General features: G+C 34.1%; 3 protein-coding genes across 3 annotated transcripts in view; all 3 read left to right on the top strand.

The window, feature by feature from the left end:
* LOC105157542 ((6-4)DNA photolyase) overlaps positions 1-5,359 on the top strand; it is a 6,555-nt gene extending 1,196 nt beyond the window's left edge. Inside the window, exons 2-14 of the mRNA XM_011073950.2 lie at positions 62-133; positions 309-389; positions 508-687; positions 756-827; positions 1,594-1,680; positions 1,760-1,858; positions 1,928-2,011; positions 2,961-3,047; positions 3,157-3,228; positions 3,308-3,421; positions 3,691-3,778; positions 3,855-3,950; positions 4,825-5,359. Of these exons, the coding sequence (XP_011072252.1) occupies positions 62-133; positions 309-389; positions 508-687; positions 756-827; positions 1,594-1,680; positions 1,760-1,858; positions 1,928-2,011; positions 2,961-3,047; positions 3,157-3,228; positions 3,308-3,421; positions 3,691-3,778; positions 3,855-3,950; positions 4,825-4,997 (1,305 nt within the window). The 3' untranslated portion in view covers positions 4,998-5,359. The remainder of the gene's footprint in view (positions 1-61; positions 134-308; positions 390-507; positions 688-755; positions 828-1,593; positions 1,681-1,759; positions 1,859-1,927; positions 2,012-2,960; positions 3,048-3,156; positions 3,229-3,307; positions 3,422-3,690; positions 3,779-3,854; positions 3,951-4,824) is intronic.
* Positions 6,584-10,510, top strand: LOC105157541 (cytochrome c oxidase subunit 5b-1, mitochondrial). The gene is made up of 6 exons (XM_011073949.2): positions 6,584-6,926; positions 7,085-7,164; positions 7,276-7,326; positions 8,041-8,107; positions 8,229-8,308; positions 10,053-10,510. The coding sequence occupies exons 1-6, from the start codon at positions 6,776-6,778 to the stop codon at positions 10,116-10,118; spliced, it is 495 nt and encodes a 164-aa protein (XP_011072251.1). The 5' UTR covers positions 6,584-6,775; the 3' UTR covers positions 10,119-10,510.
* LOC105157540 (acyl-protein thioesterase 1 homolog 1) overlaps positions 18,235-20,999 on the top strand; it is a 3,797-nt gene continuing 1,032 nt past the window's right edge. The window contains exons 1-6 of the mRNA XM_011073948.2: positions 18,235-18,685; positions 18,884-18,998; positions 19,933-19,969; positions 20,146-20,215; positions 20,301-20,405; positions 20,815-20,965. Of these exons, the coding sequence (XP_011072250.1) occupies positions 18,655-18,685; positions 18,884-18,998; positions 19,933-19,969; positions 20,146-20,215; positions 20,301-20,405; positions 20,815-20,965 (509 nt within the window). The 5' untranslated portion in view covers positions 18,235-18,654. The remainder of the gene's footprint in view (positions 18,686-18,883; positions 18,999-19,932; positions 19,970-20,145; positions 20,216-20,300; positions 20,406-20,814; positions 20,966-20,999) is intronic.

Here is a 20,999-nt window from a genome sequence, read left to right as displayed (position 1 = left end):
GTACTTATACAAATTCTTATTTTTATCTTCTGAAGTTATTGTATTTCTTCTGACCTACCAGTGGAGCATAAAGAAGCTATGCTTTGAGTTCGACACAGAGCCTTATTATCAAGCTTTGGATAATAAAGTTAGGGTAAGTGTTCATAGCGTTAATGCATCTGTGCTCTTTTTGGGCGTGTGAGTCAGAATGTGTCTGGAGAACAGTACCAGGGTTCTTGATTTCTGTGAATGTTGAGTAGCTTCATGAACTTTTATTGGTTTACACTAGTACATGCTTATCAGAAAAGGGTTACTATTTCATCCTACAGAAATATGCTACTGCAGCTGGTATAGAAATTTTCTCTCCTGTGAGTCATACACTCTTCAATCCTGCAGATATTATCCAGAAGGTTAAGTATTTGTTTAAGCAACCAGTAATGTTTGCTTTACAGTCTGTAGAAACCAAATAATGATAAAATTATGGCAGCTTCTTTTGCTTGACTCTTTTGTTCATTTTTTGGGTACTAGAATGGTGGAAAGCCACCTTTGAGTTATCAATCTTTTGTTAAACTTGCCGGGGAGCCATCTTGGGCCTCATCCCCCATTTCAACTGAGCTTACCTTGCTTCCTCCTGTTGGAAGTTTTGGAAGTTGTCCAACCACAGAAGTTCCAACAATTAAGAACCTGGGATATGAGGACACAGCAGAGGTATGGAGTCACTCAGATATCTGATGATTCTTCTGGTTCATGCTCTGTGTAACAATGTTGATGGACAGGATGACAGGACTCCCTTCAAAGGTGGTGAATCTGAAGCATTAAGAAGGATGAGAGAATCAATGTCAAACAAGGTATGGGGCATTGCATTCCCAACTCTCCTGAAAATGCTGCAAGATACTCTTTTTGGCTGTGACCCTAGTGCATCTATGATGCCTTTGTAGATAATAAGGACACAAACCTGTTATTCCAGAGCACTGCCATTTTATAATCTGCAATATAGAAATCTTTTATACGTGCAAAAACCATAACAGAATTTTGCTCATTCAATTATTAGAAAACTGATTGGTAAGTTACTTTTAAATAGAAAGATGACAAATGCAATGATAACATAGAAGATGTCTCTATTGAGAATTTCAGCGAAGTGCAAGTCTATATATCTTATAAATGCATCATTTTTTCATGAAAAACATTTTTTTTTAGGAAAGATAACCAGAATGTTTTGGTTAAGAGGCTGGTGATATTCTAGATAAACTAAATGTTGGAGTTATTAGCAGAAACTTGCTTCTGGCCAGTAATACTTGTTTCATAGACACAGTTGTCTTGAATTCCCAACACAATTGTAATTGCTTGAGACATATGTTTACATCATCAAGTGGAAGGATGGAATGTTCGAAGAGGATGCCTTGGTTTCTTTCTGTTTGAAATATTTTAGATCTCAACTGAAGTGTTATTGGAGGACCCTTAAAATTTGTTTCAATGTTAATCAATGTACTATTACACCTGATTTTACAAACAATTAGAGCAACCTGATTTCAGATTTGTGTGGTCCATAGTTATGAAATTCTGCTCTTTTCCTTTTGGTTTATGTACAATTGAAATCTGAGTTCTCTTTTGCAGGAGTGGGTGGCTAACTTTGAGAAACCCAAGGGGGATCCATCTTCATTTGCAAAACCAGCAACAACTGTTTTATCACCTTACTTAAAAGTAGGTTATGTATGGTACCTTTATTTCTTTATTTTCCTGTAGCCTTCTGATCTTTTCTCTTTCTCCAAATGGTTGGAAGTTTGGTTGTCTGTCTTCAAGGTATTTCTACCAGTGCATTCAAGAGGTTCAGAGAAATGTCAAAAGGCACACATCTCCTCCAGTTTCCCTCCTTGGACAGGTTAGTATACTATGTATTGACAGTAAAAAACATGGGCTTCCATCCAACTGATAACCTGAATTTCTATAGCTGTTATGGCGAGATTTCTTCTACACAGTTGCCTTTGGGACTCCTAATTTTGATCAGATGAAGGATAACAGGATTTGCAAACAGGTATTGTAGATATTCCCAGATTGATAGCTAAAGTCCACTTTCTTCACTATAAGAAACTTATTATCATTTTCTTTCCTTTGCTTTAGATCAAATCTTTTACTTGTAGAAATTCATTATATGGCACTGGTAAGATTACTCATAGCTGATGATATAGTGCACGTGTATGTGTTCAATAGTTTGCCTACATTATTGTCATTTGTACCCAGAAAAAAATTTGTGAAACCATTAGTTATCTGAGGAAAATTGAAGAGATGCGCAAAGCCATAAATGAACATAAATACTCCTACTTTTTTTTTTTTTTATGATAGATGCAAACTGAAAATTGTTTTAACCGTTGTTCTGGAAAAAGTATTGTAAACGTTAGCTACGTTAGTTCAGATAGGGTTAAGTGCAATTTACCCTCCTGTGTTAATGGGAAACTGCAAAAAAGCCCTTGTGAAAACAAAAAAGTGCAATTTACCCCCTTGTGATTTAAAAAATGATGCAATTTACCTCCCTCCGGAGGGGGAAAAATTGCATCATTTTTAGTGTCACAGGGGCGTAAACTGCACTTTGTTTTTTCACTGGGGCTTTTTTGCACTTTTTCATTAACATTGTATTTAGCCATTCAGACATTATCCAAGCGACAGTCTAAACCTGTGTCCTCTTCTGCATTTCCTTTCATATCATCTTATTGTTTCTAATCTGATGATGAAAATAACTTTGGAACATCATTCAAGGACCTTTTAAAATTTAGTTAACCTACTGTCATACCCACCGCAAACATATGCATAATGATATCATGAATATGTTATCCCAAATTACAATATCATACTATCATGCATAACTTAGTTAAAATAGCGGCTACGTAGGAAATGCCAGGATAGATCGTATGCCATATATTCTGATATTTGGTATAGTAGTCGAAGAATTTATTTATAAGTCATTTTTGTGTGAATTTTTCACATAGATACCATGGAAAAATGATGACAAACTGCTGTGTGCTTGGAGAGATGCTAGGACAGGATTTCCATGGATCGACGCCATAATGGTTCAGGTTAATCTAAAATTTAGTAGAAAGTGCTGATATTTGATATGGCCTGCTGGTGTTTGCCATTCCTTAGTTTCATGGACAACCTTTAAATCGTTTTATTTTGATGGAACAGCTTCAAAAGTGGGGCTGGATGCACCATCTTGCCAGGCACTGTGTTGCCTGTTTTCTAACTCGTGGAGATCTGGTAATTGACTTCAAGAGTGTGTGCCTATCCGACTACGTCCTAAATCTTTTCTCATTGATGGTGGCTGTAATCCTGACAGTTTGTGCATTGGGAAAAAGGGCGAGATGTTTTCGAGAGACTTCTTATTGATTCAGACTGGTCAATCAACAACGCAAACTGGTTGTGGCTATCATGCTCGTCATTCTTCTACCAGGTTTGAGAGATTTCTCATTGTTCATCCCCATGGTAACTATCATGAATAACTCAGCTAATTTTGAGCTTATGGGGGTAAAATCCAGCTGTTGTATCTTCATTAGCAGTTCAAAAACTTGCTATCTGTGATATTTGCAATGCCCAGCATCAATAAGATGAATCTAAAGCAGCTGAATTTTGACTTTCATTTGAAATACTTGGATACACTGGTTTATCCTGGTTGCCTGAATAGCAGAAGTTCTGAATGTCTTGCTTGTTTCTTTATCCCAGTATAACCGCATCTATTCTCCAATCTCATTTGGGAAGAAATATGACCCTAATGGCAACTTTATTAGGCACTTTCTCCCAATACTAAAAGGTATGTTCATGTTTTGCTTTATGATTCATTAGCTTGTTATGATTTGTTATCTTATAGATGACATTTATTGTTACAGACATGCCTAAGGAGTATATTTATGAGCCATGGACAGCGCCTCTAAGCATACAAGTTAAAGCAAAATGCATTATTGGAAAAGATTATCCAAAGCCAGGTTGTTTGCCTTAAAAACCTTTGCTTATGCACTCTTTTGTCTTGGCATCTATAAATTCAGTTAGGTATTGCAGATTTACCTTAGCCTGTGAAACTTCTGAGGGCTGCTATAGAACTTGTCACTTAAGTCTGTTATTACATGAAGCTCACAAAAAAAATTAGCTTTAATCCTACTCAGTCCGGAAATAAGTTTCCTGAAGGATTGGATTCTGATCCTAAAGCTGCTTTATGGTGATCAGTTTTTGTTTGCTATTCCATTTACTTCTGTGTTTGCTCCTATAATTGATTTCTCCATCACAGAGCTGGGCAGTAGAGAAATTTAAAGAAGTTCACGTTTCCTGGGATCAAATTCAAATGCATGAGATTATAAAAAAGGGTCTGCAAGTCCAAAATTTTCACCTGTTATTGGGGATCAGTGGTCTAAATCTGATGCAAACTCAGAGTAGATCATTAATCTTCTATACATAGAGATTCATATTTAGGTCATAGGGTATGATCATATGGACGTTATCTCTAAAAAGGCTTTGAGTTTGTGGAGGATGATGGTGATGTATGTTTGCTTCACACCCGAGTTGGTAATCTCTTGAAAAAGCGTGGATTGAGAATTATCTAACACAAGTATGTTAGCGCACTTCCCCTGTCAAATTACTCTTTTCCACTTGCCAATCTCCAAATAAATGATCTAATATCACGTATTTCATTGGACTGGCAGACATTTGTAAGAGAGCAATTATTCAGATTAAACGGACAACTGAAATCATGTAGTCATAGGATGAAATGGAAAGACTACAAGTTTATTTCTCATTTTTTTCAGAGTTTCTGGGACAGCTTCCTCTTTATTGAGAACGTTTGCTTGTTTTCTTATTTCTGTTCAGTCGTCGACCATGATCTTGCAAGTAAAGAATGCAAGCAGATATTGTACGAAGCATATGAGCTGAACAAAAGGTTAAATGGGAAGGTGACTGAAGAAGACCTGAAAAAATTGAGAAGAAAAGTGGAGGAAGATCAGAGGCAGGAGCCGAAGTCCAAGAGGCTAAAACAGACTTAGCTGACTCACATTTGACTTGAATCTGAATCGTAGGTGCTATACTACGATTGCAGTGGAATTATCTATTCTATAGTTTTGTATTAGCCTTATGATTTATTAGATTCCACTATTGAGGCACTTGGAAGTAGATGTCCTTGTGGATGCAGCTTCAAGCAATATGAAAATTGTAAATTTTCATATTGCTTGAAGCTGTGTGATTTACTGGATTTCAAGAGGTCTGATATGGCCTCAAAATTTGGAAGTTTTCGAACAGTGAACGTGTGTATTCTGGTATTACAGATTACTTTGTTCAATGCGAAAAGTTGTCTTGAAAGCTTATCGAAAGAATTCCCCTCCTCAGATTGTCTACTCCCTCCATTTGTTCATCAATAATCAGTGGCTTTATCCTCACAAAATAAGTACACGCATTCCACGACTTGATCTGTAAATTGCAATATCTGAAGCTAATATGTAATAATTTTGTAAAGAAAACATAGCAAAGAATCAGTTAATTATTGGTTAGCTGAACAACTGAACACCATTTAGCTGAGTTGGTCGTATGACGCATAAAGTGCACATTGGAAACAAGAAGTTGGATAAGTCAAGTCATTTGCAAACAACTGATACTTGCAGCGTTGGCTGGAAAATCACGAGCTTGCTTTTATGTATTGATTGCTTCAGCTACTCAATTTAGTCCCTTTGATTGTGGTTTGGAGGGTGAAGAAAGCCCAAGTCAGTCCCTTTCATAGGTCCACATGCAAGAGTCATCTGCAAGATCCAGATTTGATGCCAGCCCTACCCTGACCTTCAAACGACGAATTACATTGAAAAGTGAAGGGAGGAGACAGTTTCAGCAAATAGGTCAAAGGAAGTTGGGGGATTTTCGAGTCTTCAACTGCATCTTCTTCAACAGTGTTGAGATCGAGCGTATAAATGGGTTCGGAAGAAGGAGGTCGAGGTGGTGATGGTGGCAGTGGCTGCCAAAGCCCAAACCGGTGATTTAGGTTGATGCAGCTGGGGAAAGCCTCATACAACATCTCATTGGCACCGTCCTGACATTTCAAGAGCCATATCGGACAATATCCATGTCACTCCCACTCCGCCAACTTATTACACACGAAGGCATTCGTCTATCATGTACGATAGCTCATGATAAGTTGATTGACATGTGGCCTAACAAGTCATTTGTTTTATAGGACAGTGTTGATGCATTATTTGCCACGGCAGTATGATACAATCATTCGTCATATGCCATCATGCTCCAGAGTATGATACAATCATTCGTCAATTAAAAAAGAGGTGTGAGGACTCAACAACTGAGTTACGTGGCATGTGGCTACGAAGATAAAGCATAAGAGGACGGTTGCCAGTCACTTGCCACATTGGCAATGAAGTGTGCAAGTAATGAGAGTGTCGGATGGCTTTGCTGACTCATCAGACACTTGGCAGCAATTTGCCTGACATGTAGGACATCAGCGCCACATGAGATTTCATTGATGAGTCACTTGTATGCCACATAGGAGAGAGACGGAGCAGCTGTGTTGGCGGCTGATTCAGTCAAACGGCTGATCCGAAGTTAGTGTTGAAGCAGCACGTGTGAGTCAACCGCTCCATTCCCAAATTCAGCCCTTTTCTCCTCTCTCAGAAATACTCATACCCCCATCGCCATCGCCTCCCTCTCTCAATTCCTTTTTCCTCTTTCCCATTTCTACCAATCCCAACAACATTTCTGCACATCAAAACAGATTGATTATTGTTCATCAAAGGGGACCACCTGAGATCAAATCCAATTCCGAACAATGTTTAGAAGGCTCGCTATCCAGCTTCGCAATCTCGCCCCGACTCGATCTCTTCCCAGGGCCACTCCATTCCCCGTTGGATCTTCCAGAGCTCCGGACAATGCCCTCCTTGCTTTCCCCATCTTCTCTCGCCATTTCACTACTGAATCTGGTGTGTTCCTAAACCCTAATTTCCTTCATTCTTTTTTCCTTTTTCACTTTTGCCGCTTCTCAAGAACCTCTAGACGGATAAGCGTGTTTGTTTGTTTTGATTTTGTGGGCATCTTTTTTCTTATGCCAAGTTTTTTGGTGAATGCAATCTATTTGTAGGGTATGTGACTAAAAGAGTGGAGGATGTAATGCCGATTGCTACTGGTCATGAGCGTGAAGAGCTAGAAGCTGAGCTTCAAGTGAGTGTTTTACTGTCATTGATTTGTTATCTAGGTGTTTTGTGCTGGCCAGTTGAAATTCTTTGTTTGGTCAGAATTTTTACCAGTTTTTATTGAATTTCTTCTGATTAGGGAAGGGACCTCCTGGAAATCAACTACCCCGCAGGTCCATTCGGAACAAAGGTCAGTGTGGGGAGTCTTTTGTTTCTCTTGAAATTCTGTGTCAGTTGATTTTGTGCTTTCTGATTGTTTAATTGATGAGATTTTGTTGTATCATAATTGAAAAAGAGCAACTGTACCTTGTGACAAAATGCATGGCGACTCAAAATTTTAATAAAAAGAGAATACTAACTTAAGCGTCTAGGACTAACTAGAAATATGGACAATATAGTATACCCCTGAATGAGGTCATCTCAAAGATGGAAAGAAGGAAGAGTAACAAGCCCTGTTTCTTTAAGGTGCCCTGTTATGAGATCTTGGGGTGCATACAGTAAACAGTATAATGATCTTAGAGGCTGTTGGAGGGGTGTGTGTGGATATGCTTGGTATCATTGATTTAATTGTATTTGTTAATTGAAATATTTTGAGATGGCAGTTACCAGGCTTGTTGCTTGACACATTTAGTTGACATAAAGCTGATGGCTGTAAACTAACTCTTCTGGAAATCTACTGCATGTTTAACTTCCCCCCAAAATAAAAGGCACAACAAAAGATAAAATGGAGCTTGCACGAGTAATTATTGGATTGAAGTACCATCATAAGACAGTAAAAGCAGAAGGTATAATTTTGCAATCAATCAGTGGTCCAACCAAGAAACTTACTAAGTAACTCAATTTTGATCAATGCTTTGGGTGGTGTTGCATTTCCACTCAACGGTCATCTATTCTTGTTTGGCAGGAAGCACCTGCTGTGATCAAGTCTTATTATGACAAAAGGATTGTGGGATGCCCTGGCGCTGAAGGAGGTAAGCCTTTATCTGGTTTTGTGTTTTTTCTTATTTGTGAGTGAAGATTGTACAATGTAATTTTATTGCTTCTGCCCGACTTGCTGATGACCATATGATCTGCACTTTAACAATTCAACAGAGGATGAACACGATGTTGTTTGGTTCTGGCTAGAGAAGGGCAAGCCTCATGAGTGCCCAGTATGCTCGCAGTACTTTGTGGTAAGTACAGGAGGCACTGAATTAACTTATATAGATTGGCTGTGGGGATTACATGTTGAGTTCCGACTGTGATCACACCTTGAGAGGCAGAGTCATCAGTAGTCATTGCCTGAGAAATTACAGTTGATAGTAGGCCTTCAGTCCTTGTGGTTCATCCTTGTCAGCTCCCATTGTCTTTCTATGCCATATTGCCACTTGAGATACACACATACACTGCGAGCATGCTTGCAAAGAAAAAGAAAAAAAGTCTGTGTTCTTGTATAAGTGGTAATTAGAGATAACCAAAGTGCTGAGATATTGCCAATGTCTTGGTGTTTGCTTAAATTGCTGAGTAGAAATTAGTTGGAATTTGTCCTTGTAAATTTAATTGGTAAAGTATCTGAAATCATATTTTTTCTATGTATAAAATGTGTAAATGCTTAAAATTGGACCATTAATTTCTTTAGTCTATATTGTTGCTGGCCAATTTAAGAAAGTCAATTTATCAGTCTTGTGCATTTCCTGGAGTTTCATTATAATTTACTATGGCAAACTATGATTTCTTAACGACCAATTTTCCTTACCAATTTCCACAAAGGAACTGAAAAATGGAAGTTATGATTGTTTTTTCCTTTTCTTCTTTTCGGTCTTCCTTTTCCTCCCCCCTTTTTTGATATCTTTATTTCTCTCCACTAGAAGCACTTCGACTCACTTCCTACTAACCACTGCTGTCTAAGTTTCATTGCTTTTCCATCTGACCAGAGTCATTGTGAAGCCAGGATGGGAGAAAAGCGAAAAGGGTTTCTGCCCTGTTAGGTTTATTTTGTTTGAGCTAAATTAGAATATATTTCAAAAGAATGGGATGAATTGCTTCTTCTAGAATTGATTTGATTGGGTAAAATTTGAGAATAGAGGTATAGAAAAAAAATGTGTGTTTGATTAGAAAGAATAATTGGAAAAGTAGAATTGGGTGCAAATGAAATGCCTCCAAAGTCCAATTCATCTGTGAATTGGATGTAGTGAAATCCTCCTTTTTTATTTTCAGTGACCATATTATTCATAAATACAATTTCACCCTAACTCTCTTTTATCTATTTCCTTTGTTGATATACACCCCTTTCCTTCAAAAGTAGTGTCTATATATTATCATTCTTCATGGTGTCATCCCTGGTAAAAATAAATAAAAACATTACATTTTTATTCTTGCTTTTTGCTAACTATTGTTGAAGAACGTCCATATTAATTAATTTATTAATTCATTATGAGTAACTTGAATCTTTTGTTATAGTTCTTTATTTGTTATCTAGCATAAAATAAAAGTGTTTAATTAATAAAATTACAACATAAATGTTGCTATCCCACATTATTTTGTTGCATCAAATAAGTTGAAAGTATTTGAGATTTTCATACTTATCCTCTGTAAGTAATACTGCCCATCCTTCCCCTTTCTCTTTTCCTTTGCTTTTATTGCACCAAACAAAGCCTTAGTTTTTTATTACAGGAAAATAAGCAGAAACACCTGGTCTAGCATCCAGCTTAAGTTAAGCAGGGCGCAAGAATCTGTTAAGTTTTTTCTTTGGAACATGTACCACTGGGAACATATATATGGTGAAATTTGATGGGAGTGTTTGTCTTGTAATTGCTTTACTGCACAGGAGACGTCGAGAATTTCTCTTCTTGAGTTTGTGTTTGCATGCAGTGAGGAGATGCCCCTCCAGTTGTTGCTATCAAAATGTTCATTACTTTTTTTTTTTTTGGTGGACAGTTGGAAGTAGTTGGTCCAGGCGGACCTCCTGATGGACATGGGGATGATGAGGATGATCATCACTGAATGTAGTTGGCAATTTTGCTGCCAGAATAAGATCTGGTGAGAGAATGATGGATTTTGTAATATTCTTGAGGGTTCAAGAGCTTATTCATTTCGCCCGCCGTTTGATGGACCTGTTGGTCTTACAGTTGCTTTTGCAACAATTTAACCTGTTCCTCTTGATGGTTTTTGGGTTTTAGAAACATGGGCTAGCTAGTCTGTCACTTGGAAATATGGACTTACAAACTTTCTCATGCGGCACATAATAATCGATGGCAACCAAGTACTTTCATTCTTGCCACTTTTATTGTCTTCAAACATGAGCCTCTCTTTTAGGTAATCATTGTTCATTTATGCTTTTGCTTGTGCATATTCTTGTAGTGAGTCATCTTAGGGATTATATATCCAATTCTGAATGGCCCATCTTGCCTTTGATTTGATGCACATACAAACAGATTTTAAGATTGCACATTATATTGCATTTGGATTGACGAATTTGAAGCTGAGAAATTCAAATTCACAATTATGAATTCGTTGTTTCTGTTGCCAGTATTCAATACCATGTTATAAAAGATTTTAACAATTTTTTATTGTTATGTTTTGCAACTATTTGAAATGCTCTCTCTCAAAATCTTCTCTCAAATTCAAACCATTTCATACAAATAGTGTGAAATTTGTATGAAAATTAACAAGCAGCGGAGGAAGTAGACGAATCCATGGATGTGAGTTCTTGCAACACCACTTTGTTGTTCTTGGCTCGGATAGAACATGGAGGTACTGCTCTAATCTCGACTTTGTTAGTCGCTTCCTCCTCTCCACTTGACCAGTGGGCAAGCCTCCTCAGTACCAAAGAGTTGTCGATTTCTTTCTTCATGTCTTTATCCTGCAAAAACTGATATCAAATTGGTCAGAATCACACCTAGTTATGGATGCATGATAACGAGCAACTCATGGATGCCTGCTCCATTGGTGTCCATTTTGCTGCCGTTATTACAACCTGGTCAGAAATCAGGCAATGAGCGAGCAAAGCTTACGACAGATTCAAACTCATGATATTCAAACGAAAGTCTAATGGCTCACCATGCTATTCATAAATCGTGATAGTTGATACGTGATACAATTTCAATTTACACAATCTTGATAACAATTTTTTTAAAAAGATATAATCATTGGATTGTGTAACTTCAACGGGGTAAAGAAGCAAATTGAGAAAACGTCTGGGCCCATTTAAATGGAAAGGCCCAAATTTTCTGTTGGGCCCATTTTCTCAGACGAGGGATTCTTCTGGTGAGTTAGTGCATCATACAGTATTAGAGTTTTTATTTATCAACTCTTTTTTAACTTTTTTTCGTGTATGTAAAAACATGCTTTCAAATTTGTTACGTTTCCATCGACTGAAAAAATTCATTTTCGATTTTAAGAAAATGAAAATAGATTGTAGTTGCCAGATTATTTAATTTTTACTTCTTTTTGCTTTATTTTCTTACAAAGGAGTTTCCTAGAAAATATTAAAACATTTGTCTCAAACTTTCAGCTACCAATATATAAATTATTGATTTTATGCATAAATTTTTTATTTAATAATAAACCAATATAATATTACACTAAATTTAGAAATACTACATGCATATAGATATATGTATTATAATTTATAATACAGTTTAAAATATAAAATTGTATAATATTGTTTAGTTTCAATATCAAGTGCATCAAATAATAACTCCAATAAATTATGAAAAATTAAAATAAATGTCTGAACTCAAAAGAGAAGGAAATATTTTTTAACGTTATTATAATAATTATTATTGATTCTTTTAATTTTACAGTTTTTCTGTAGTGTTTTCAATTTTTTTTTTTAATGTTTATTAACTTGAAACATGCGTTAGAAAAGAAATTCTATTCCATCTATATAACTACTAGTTTGGCTAAGAGGGTGTTTTCATGAGCTCATAAATTCTTTAAAATATTTTATATACTTGAAAGTTCAGAAAATGTTACAAGATGTTTAACAAAATTTTCAGGAAAAAAAAAAAAAACGTTCCTTTTAAAAAATAAGATGTTATAAACTTATAACTTTTTCAATAAAGTAAGAAAATTCCAATTTATTTTAAAAAATATAAATAAACTCTTTCAAATTAATTATAAAATTATTATTACTAAAATATTAAAATTTATTATTTTTTATTATCCAAACACCTCAAAAACTTATTTTTTTTAAAAAAAAAATCTTAACATCTTATAAACTCTAAAAATATTTTATGAGTATTAATGTGTATTGGATCAAGCAACAACACAATGGTGGAAGGAGCTTCTTCAAAGTCCTAAGATCAAAGGGGATATAATGCAAAATAAAAATTAGTGCTTTGATACTTAAGTTGATAATGAATTACTAAAAAAGAACTAGGAAAGACCTAAAATAGCCCGAGACAACAATGAAATAAATAATATAGAGTGTTTCAATATAGAAATGGAAGCTAAATTGAGCTTATAGAGTGCAAAAAATGAGTAAAAGTGTGTTGAATGTGAATAACTTCAGTTATCTCTTTGACTGCAATAATGCCTCTATTTATAGAAAGAATTAGAGCAAAACCCAAGGGTTAGTTAGGAAAAGTTGCACATATTAGAATCCTCCGGAAGTTAGCTAATTAATAAGAGTATTTGTATTTGATTTGAACTTATTTTTGAAAAGTTATGACCATTTGAATAGGTTTAGTCTAATGAAACTTGAAAAATAGGAAAGTAGTTTACCAATTGCTTTGTTCATTTGGTTTTGTTGACATAGGAGAAGTTTATCGGAGATTTTTTAGGATTGCGCAACTTTGATATGTAGCATCTAGATGACATATCATCCCCTTTATCTAGTAGGTGGGCTTGCTGACTAGATTTTATTTTTCGATCTTGTCGTGTTAGCTTGATTTTGATATGAATAAGTTTGATACTTTTAGTTGTTGGACCAACAAGGCTTGAGCTTACTGGACTACTAGATGAGAGCCCACTCCTTTGTTTTGTGCCTTGGGAAGATGATTGAGGGGGACATCAAATATATAAAATATTTTAATAAAGTTCGATGAACACCCTTTTAGTTGCCTACTAGTGTTGCAAAACAATGAAAAATAAGATGTGATCGTATTAGATTATGAGATAAAATATGAAGTCACAAAAAATTGCGAGATAAAGTATGAGATTACAGCAAGATCACTCAAAAAAGCACCTTAAATATAAGATATTCTTCTTTCTCGGTTCCCCCTTCCCCCCAACCCCAAAGGGGTGAGGAAGACGATAATTATATTGAAAGTACTATCTTATTCTCCAATTAATTAAGTGATTGTTGTTTTATAGTAATGGATAACCCAATAAATAAAAAATATGTTGTCTTCATCTAACCCTCCTTGGTCAGAAAAAATCCAATTTATCCTTATACGTTATTCTTTCCTCCATCAAACAAAACTAAAAACGAGTTAAGAGTACTCGCTAATGAGCTCAAAATGATCATTAACTGTCTTCGATCATGTAACTCTTTTTATTTGGTTTTTATTTTTTTAAAAAAAGGACATTTTAGCGCACTTAAATATATGCGCAAACATTATATTAAAATAAAGAAAGAAAAAAATAGTAGAAAAAATCAATTCTATTTACCACAAAAAAATCAAAGAAAAGAAATCACGAGTTTAACAAATAATTATAAATAAAAAAAAAAAAACATTTTCATCAACATGTTTCCGGTACTTGAATATTTAAATAAGATAAACAGTGAATGGAACAGGAAAACAGTAAGGAGAATAAAATTGGAATTGATTCCAAACGTACGTCTCAATCTTACCAATAATGGGTATGAATTACAATAGCTGCGGAAAACACTGCACTATGCTATTCCTTTATGGAGGAATAACTCATCTCTATACCTAACCTACTCCCTCTCATTCCTCACCTCCACTTCACCATATTTCTCTCACAAAATATTACTCATTTATTACACATCTCACCACACTATCATTATACTTTTGCTAGTATCAACATATTCAAAAGAACAAAAATGAGTTGTCATTTTTCAAATTACATGGAATTTATGTATAAGTATAAAAACGTTAAAGGAAGACAGTGCAATAGATATGGTGGTTCAACGACTACCTAATTTAAGTCACACTGATTATTATTTTTTAATATAGTGAATATTGGATTTCTTTTTATGAAATTAAAAATAAGTGCTACATTTATTAATATTTGGTAAGACAAACACAAGTTTGGTAGTTACGTAGAAAACAACCGAAACAAATGACAAATGTGAATATATGTTTACTTTGAAATAATATATTTCCTTTCAATGTCTTATTTAATTTGAGATTATGGTACATAATAATTAATTTTTTAAATTTAAATATAATGAACGATATAATGAATTATAATCGTTATATAAGAAAAAAAAATAAAAACCCATTAACCAAGTTGAAGAATTAAAACTATATATCACTAGCCAGGTTGCATTATTTAAAAATTAAAGTCATTCCTTATAAAGCCACTACCCATGTTTCTAAGTGCAACCATTTGTTTTATTTTATTTTATTTTTGGAATTCGATTCACTGACAACCAAACAAATTATAATTACTTAATTAATTTAGAGTGGGATTATTTAATTTAGCAGACAACTAGTGCCAACAGCATATGACTTTACTCTATAAACTATATTAATTTTAAACTATGATAAATATATTATTTTTTTTTTATTTTTTTCTGATATAATTACATTAATATTTTAATAAATTAAAAAATATATCGATTCGATCAGTACATCAATCTAGTGGGACTCAAACAACATAACATTAAATTTATTCATGAAACCTTAATTTTAACTGCAGATTAAGACATGATTAAAGATATTTTTGTAGGTAGGATTCTAGTTTTGTTGGGTATGGGGTAATGGTGGAGTTGACATACAAAAAGATTTGTCTTAAACTACTCTCCTAAAAGGAAGGAGGAAAGGACTTGCACAGCTTCTCCTCATTAAAAGTTTGATTCTCTTTGCAACATTTTTTATTTATTTATTATTTTTTCTATTTTATAATCATATATAATTATTTTTTGGGCTTGAGTCAAATAGGCTAATCATTACTTAATTCAATTTATTTAGTCCAAAATATATGATTCCCTAGTTGTAGTTAGTCAGCTAATTTAATTATTTTTCACCATGATTAATATACTTCATTTTTTTATTTTTAATACAAGAAAGGAGTTCACATTTATTAAGGGAGTAATTACATTTACGCTACTGACCTTTGATTTATTTATACGAATCACCCATACCTTTTGGATAATTATATATACACCCGTAAAAAACGTTAACATCATCTACACTGAAAAACTACACATACATCCTAAAAAAAACGTCAATATCTTTGCACAACTATTTATATTTTTTTATTATCAGAAGTGGTTTTTATAATTATACAAAAAAAATAATAATAATTTGTGTAAACAGATCATAGATCGAAGTTGCAAATATATTATCCCACTTTTGAATTGTGTGAATGCAGAAGAGGGTCCAAAGGCAAAACTTATTTTAGTATGGACTTTTGTGCATCATTTTTAGTTTGAAAAAATTTGTCCCAATACCATTATGTAATCTCAGTGAGATTGTTTTAGATAATCCATAATCATTGCTTAATTTTTAAATAATAATTTATGTTTTTATTTTTTGAAGTAATTTGTAGTTTTTTGGAAGAGGCAAACAGGTCACTAAGATGGATGAAGCAGAAGTCTATGATGGCATGATTATTGCTAAAATATGGGCCCAGTTGCTGACGCTATTAATGGACAATAAAATCCATTCTCAACGGCCCACTTAGTGCTAAATCTCCTTGCTGCCTCCTCCTCCTCCTCCTCCTCTATCCACTGGTGTGTTCGTTTGGTTCAAATAAAAGGAAAAACAAAATAAAACGGGAGGATAAGTGAAAAGGAGAGAGAAAAAATAATAATAGTTTTTTTTTTAAAAAATTGTTTGTTATAATTATAAGTGGAGTAAATTTCAAATACTTTCACTTATTAGGTACGAAGAAAACAGATTGAGAATAAAAGATTTTTTTTTTCTTTTTTGTGATTTTACTGAATAACCCTTCTATTCGTTTTGTCTGAAAAAATAAATAAATTAATAATATACTAATATGATGTTACTATATTAAAATTTTAAAAACCTTACTAATAAACATATTTATCAAACAAGAACAAGAATATTTTTCAATTAATAAAAATATTTATCGTTAACTTCGATGCATTAGTTTTTGAGATATTCTGTTACCTTTTCTCCGGAGATTGTGTACGGTATCATCAGCGGAAGGAGAAAATAATTGGAAGGAAACTATATATATGAGTAATAAAAATAAAATTTATACTTTTTTTTATTTTTTGGCCGGAAACAAAATTGAAATTCGAAAGGGGTTTCATATACATCGAATATTACTTTTCCTCAATCTCTTCCCCTTAACCAAACACCAAACTATCTCTTATACATTTCTTTTTATTTTCACTTTTCTTATTATCTCACTCTTCACCCCAACCAAACGTACTTTTAATAAATCAATTACAATTATATCATCGTGTAAATTGCTAACAACTATAACAATCAATTTATTAAAAATTAATAGCAAACCCTCTCCAATGTAGGAGGGGTTTTGCACTTTGCCCCCAAATCTTAATAATACAGTACACAAAAATGAATTTCTATTATTTCTTGAAATTTATTTGCAAATAGATTTTAATTTTAAAGAGTGAGCAAAGGAAAGGAAGAATTAGAAACCAGCTCATTTTACAGGCTAAGAGACATAATGCAACTCAGGTAATGCTCTGTTTCAGTCACAGGATGGCATGTAAGAGTGCTCCACTTTTGGACTTTCTAATGAGTACAAACAACATAAGTACTGGATATATTATACTCCAACTCAGTAATTATATAATAAATATAAGTAAAATTGGTAAATTGCAATCATTTTTGCTAAAATTTGATATAATTACAAATATTGTATTGTTGTTTGAAAAGTTATAAATAACCCTCCTGATTTTAATATTTGTCTAACAACTTGCCCGTTTTGTTAGCCTCCGTTATGTTTCCATTCAATTTTTATGGTGAACTGATTAAAATACCATTTTGAATTATGAAGTATAATTTTACATATTTTTAGAATTTTTTTAAAATATTTTTATGGATTAATATTTTCTACGGCTTTAATTTTTTTTGCATATTTTTTTCAAATAGTTTTTTGTAACAAAAATTCAGTAAGGGAAAAGTAGTAACGTTCACCTCATCGTTTTAGGACTCCATAATTATTTTTTATTTGAGGTGGTATTTGTAGTTTTTCAAATAATGAGAGAATATTCATAATTATGTCAAATTTTAAGGGAGTTAGCTATAACTTACTCTATTTTTATTTGCAATTTATGATTTTAAAACGATTTAAATTCAAATACTTAAGCCTTCTACATACTTTCTTCAGCTTATTAATAAAATTGTAAATATCAAACTATTTTTCGACATCCCAATGATCATTTTTTAATTATAAAAATAAAAATTATTGCAAATACAATTTTTTTATTGTTGAAGGTAAGAAAAAAAAACATAATGAATGTAAGAGCAGAGGAGAGATGAGGGACAGATACCAATAGGGACTAGTGGCAAACAAGAAAAGCAGAGAGAGTGATAAAAATTCACATGCTTTTTCCCAAGTACTTGTGAGTTTCCACTCCAACACTCAAAGTGTACCACAAAACGCTAAATATTCCTAATTCCCATGTAGAATAGAGATAGAGATGGAGATGGAGATGGAGATAGAGCCATCCCATCTCAAAGTTTGTTGTACATATAATACTGAGTTAGTGTAAGAAATGAGAGTGAGAGTGAGATGAAAAAATAGTAGGGGAGGGGAGGGGAGTTGAACTTCACCATCAAGATTTTAATGGGCATCCATCAATCAATCAATCAACCATCATGAAAAATATACATAAACAAATGATTGAGAGAGAAAGATATTTTTCTTTTTTGCCAAATTGAATTATTCCTTTGGTTGTTTTCAGAAAATATTCTTGAAGTTGTAGTGTGTGTGTGTGTGAAGGGTTCTTTATTTATGGCCGCTGCCAAACAAGCACAGATTCTCTCTCTATATACTGTAAATCTAGAGCCCTCCAACATCGACCGTTGAGGGAAACTTACAGAATGAATGTCATTACATTAAACCCTACTACTATGTTTTGATTTCTTTTCTTTTTTTGCTGGTTTTGATTCTCTCTCTCTCTCTCTCTCTCTGTCTGTGCTGATGAAAAGATTGCTTGCTTTTTGTCCTTGTCTTTACCTCTCCTTTTCATGGATGCCCCAATCTCTCTCTTTTTTTCTTTCTTTTTGAGTTTCTAGGTAATGTGCAGCTGGTTCACACATACATGTTTTATTCCATTTCCAACCTACCCTTTCGGGTATAAATAGGGGACTCCCACTTTCACTTCTCTTCATTGCATACATACAACTCCATTTTACCATACACACACCCAACAACCACAATTCTTTCAACTTCAAATTCAAGAATGAGCTATTCAAATTCGTCAATGGGCTCTGGTTAGTACCTCAAATGTCCGTCTTTTTTCCAGCCCATCTCTGCATTCTTTTGAACAATGCAATTTTGGTTTTGGATGAGTGAAATGTCTCATTTTTAGGGCAATTTCTGGTAGAAATGGTGCTCTGTTTGGCTTTTTGGTTTTGCTAAGTACATGTCTTTACTTCTTAGAAGACTGACTTCTTTGTATGAATCTCTAGGAAGTAGAACAGGTAGAAGAACGTTTGAATTTGGGAGGACATATGTGGTTAAGCCTAAAGGGAAACATCAGGCTACAATAGTTTGGCTGCATGGCTTAGGTGACAATGGCTCCAGGTATTGATGATCTCTGTTTCTTGATTAAGCCTTTTATGATGATGATGAATGTTGTCATAGTAGTCCTTTTACTTCAATTCCATCACACACCATATCTGGATATTGCACTCAATTATTTGGTCAAGGGAACTGATATTTGGACATTGATCAATTAAAGTTGTATTCATTACCATAATTCTTGGCTGACATTTTGTAATACAATCTTACATTAGTATGAACATGCTGAGTGTTAAAGTTTAACAACGAAGATCGATAATTTTCTCAATTCTATGGTGAATAGTATGTACTATAAAGCAAAAGTGGTTGTGTATGTGTGGACTTTATATCACTAAAGGGAGAGAAAAAGTTCATCATCTGTAATAGAATGTCAATGGCTAGACATATTTACAAACTCATCCTATGAGGAACAACTTTAGTTGAGAATATTCCTACAGTAACTGAGTTGATGGGAGCACTCGAAAGAACTCGAACTTTTTCCCTTTATTTCGATAAAGCCAAAGCCGGTGAGCGAAAATAGCAGTTCCTAGAACAGAATAGCAATTATCATTAATCTTTTCTACTTTATATCTTCTCTTATCTGATTCTAGCTCTCTTAATATGAATTCTTGAATCAAAAGGTATATATGCTCAATCTTCTGTGTGTTCCCATTGGACCACTAATTCACTTTTAATATTTGTAGCACACTCAACAAGCCAAAAAAAACTTTATTTTAGAAAAAGAAAGAAAAGAATATTTACGTTACTCCGCAGCACACGAGTTCTCTTGATATACTCTTATTTTAACATGAAGTATAACTTCAGCACCTTTTTCTTTTTTGCTAGAAGCAGTATATCTTTCCAAGTCTACTAGTAAAGTGTGATTTATTTTCAAAAGAAATATCTCTTGGGGACTTTGTTTGTCTGCTCATTTTCTTATGTGTTTTTTCTTCCGCAGTTGGTCACAACTTTTGGAAAGTCTCCCCCTTCCAAATGTAAGCATTATTTTGATATGCCATCTATTTACTATTTTATTGGTATTTAGTTTAAAGATGACCAATCACATGGCAAGATGCAATGACACTTACTATGTGATTGGGTGAGTGTATAGCGGCCCATTTGTTTCCCTCAATCTTAGTCTCTTTATTTTGCGTTGAATGTGATCATGCAGATAAAATGGATTTGCCCGACTGCTCCGACTCGTCCCGTGGCTATACTTGGTGGATTTCCTTGCACTGCTTGTAAGTGAAAATAGAACATCATTCAGAATTTCAGTCACATATAATTTAAAGCAATTTGTATTCACTCTGTGGCTCTACATATCAGGGTTTGATGTGGGAGAGCTTTCTGAAGATTGTCCAGACGATTTTGAAGGTCTAGATGCCTCGGCAGCTCATATCGCTAATTTGTTGTCTACAGAACCAGCTGACAGTAAGATTACTTATTTCATTATTATTATGTACGGATCATCATTTTTAAAAAGCCAATATGAACTTTAGATAATAAAGCTTCCTTTCTTCTTAAAGTTAAGATTCTTGTTCTCGTCTTTAATTATGCGGCCTAAGTTCAACTTAGCATCAGTGAGAAAGCTTTCTTAGGCATGCTTCTATAGCATCGGTTGCATCTATTCCTCTCTTTAAAATAGTTTTCCTTTTGGTACTTGCACCACCATATGGAATTTTTTGGTGGAACTCATGGTACTATATTCTTTTATACGCCAAAACTAAAATTTCCGTCGCTTGGTTCATGATATCAGTCGATTGTCAGTTGCTAAAAAACTAAAAAAATCAAAGAACTGAATATGCTTATCATAATCACCAATTTGTGTTGTTTAATGCAGTTAAACTCGGTATTGGAGGCTTCAGTATGGGTGCTGCAACAGCGCTATATTCTGCAACTTGCTTTGCACAGGGGAAATATGGGAATGGGTACCCTTATCCTGTTAATCTGAGGGCCATAGTTGGTCTAAGTGGCTGGCTTCCTGGTGCTAGGTGTGTTTCCAGTATATTGCTTCTCAAAACAAAA

This window comes from Sesamum indicum, linkage group LG3, assembly GCF_000512975.1.
Source record: "Sesamum indicum cultivar Zhongzhi No. 13 linkage group LG3, S_indicum_v1.0, whole genome shotgun sequence".
Taxonomy (NCBI): Eukaryota; Viridiplantae; Streptophyta; class Magnoliopsida; order Lamiales; family Pedaliaceae; genus Sesamum; species Sesamum indicum.
Note: the sequence above shows the minus strand (reverse complement) of the source record. Positions and strands in the feature narration are given on the sequence as shown.

What these genes read in the sequence shown, in the direction of transcription:
- LOC105157541 (XM_011073949.2), top strand. Translation starts at nt 6,776, where the DNA reads ATGTTTAGAAGGCTCGCTATCCAGCTTCGCAATCTCGCCCCGACTCGA. An exon ending in ATGCCCTGGCGCTGAAGGAG is followed by an intron (nt 8,108 to 8,228) that starts GTAAGCCTTTAT and finishes ACAATTCAACAG; the next exon opens with AGGATGAACACGATGTTGTT. An exon ending in TATGCTCGCAGTACTTTGTG is followed by an intron (nt 8,309 to 10,052) that starts GTAAGTACAGGA and finishes TTTGGTGGACAG; the next exon opens with TTGGAAGTAGTTGGTCCAGG.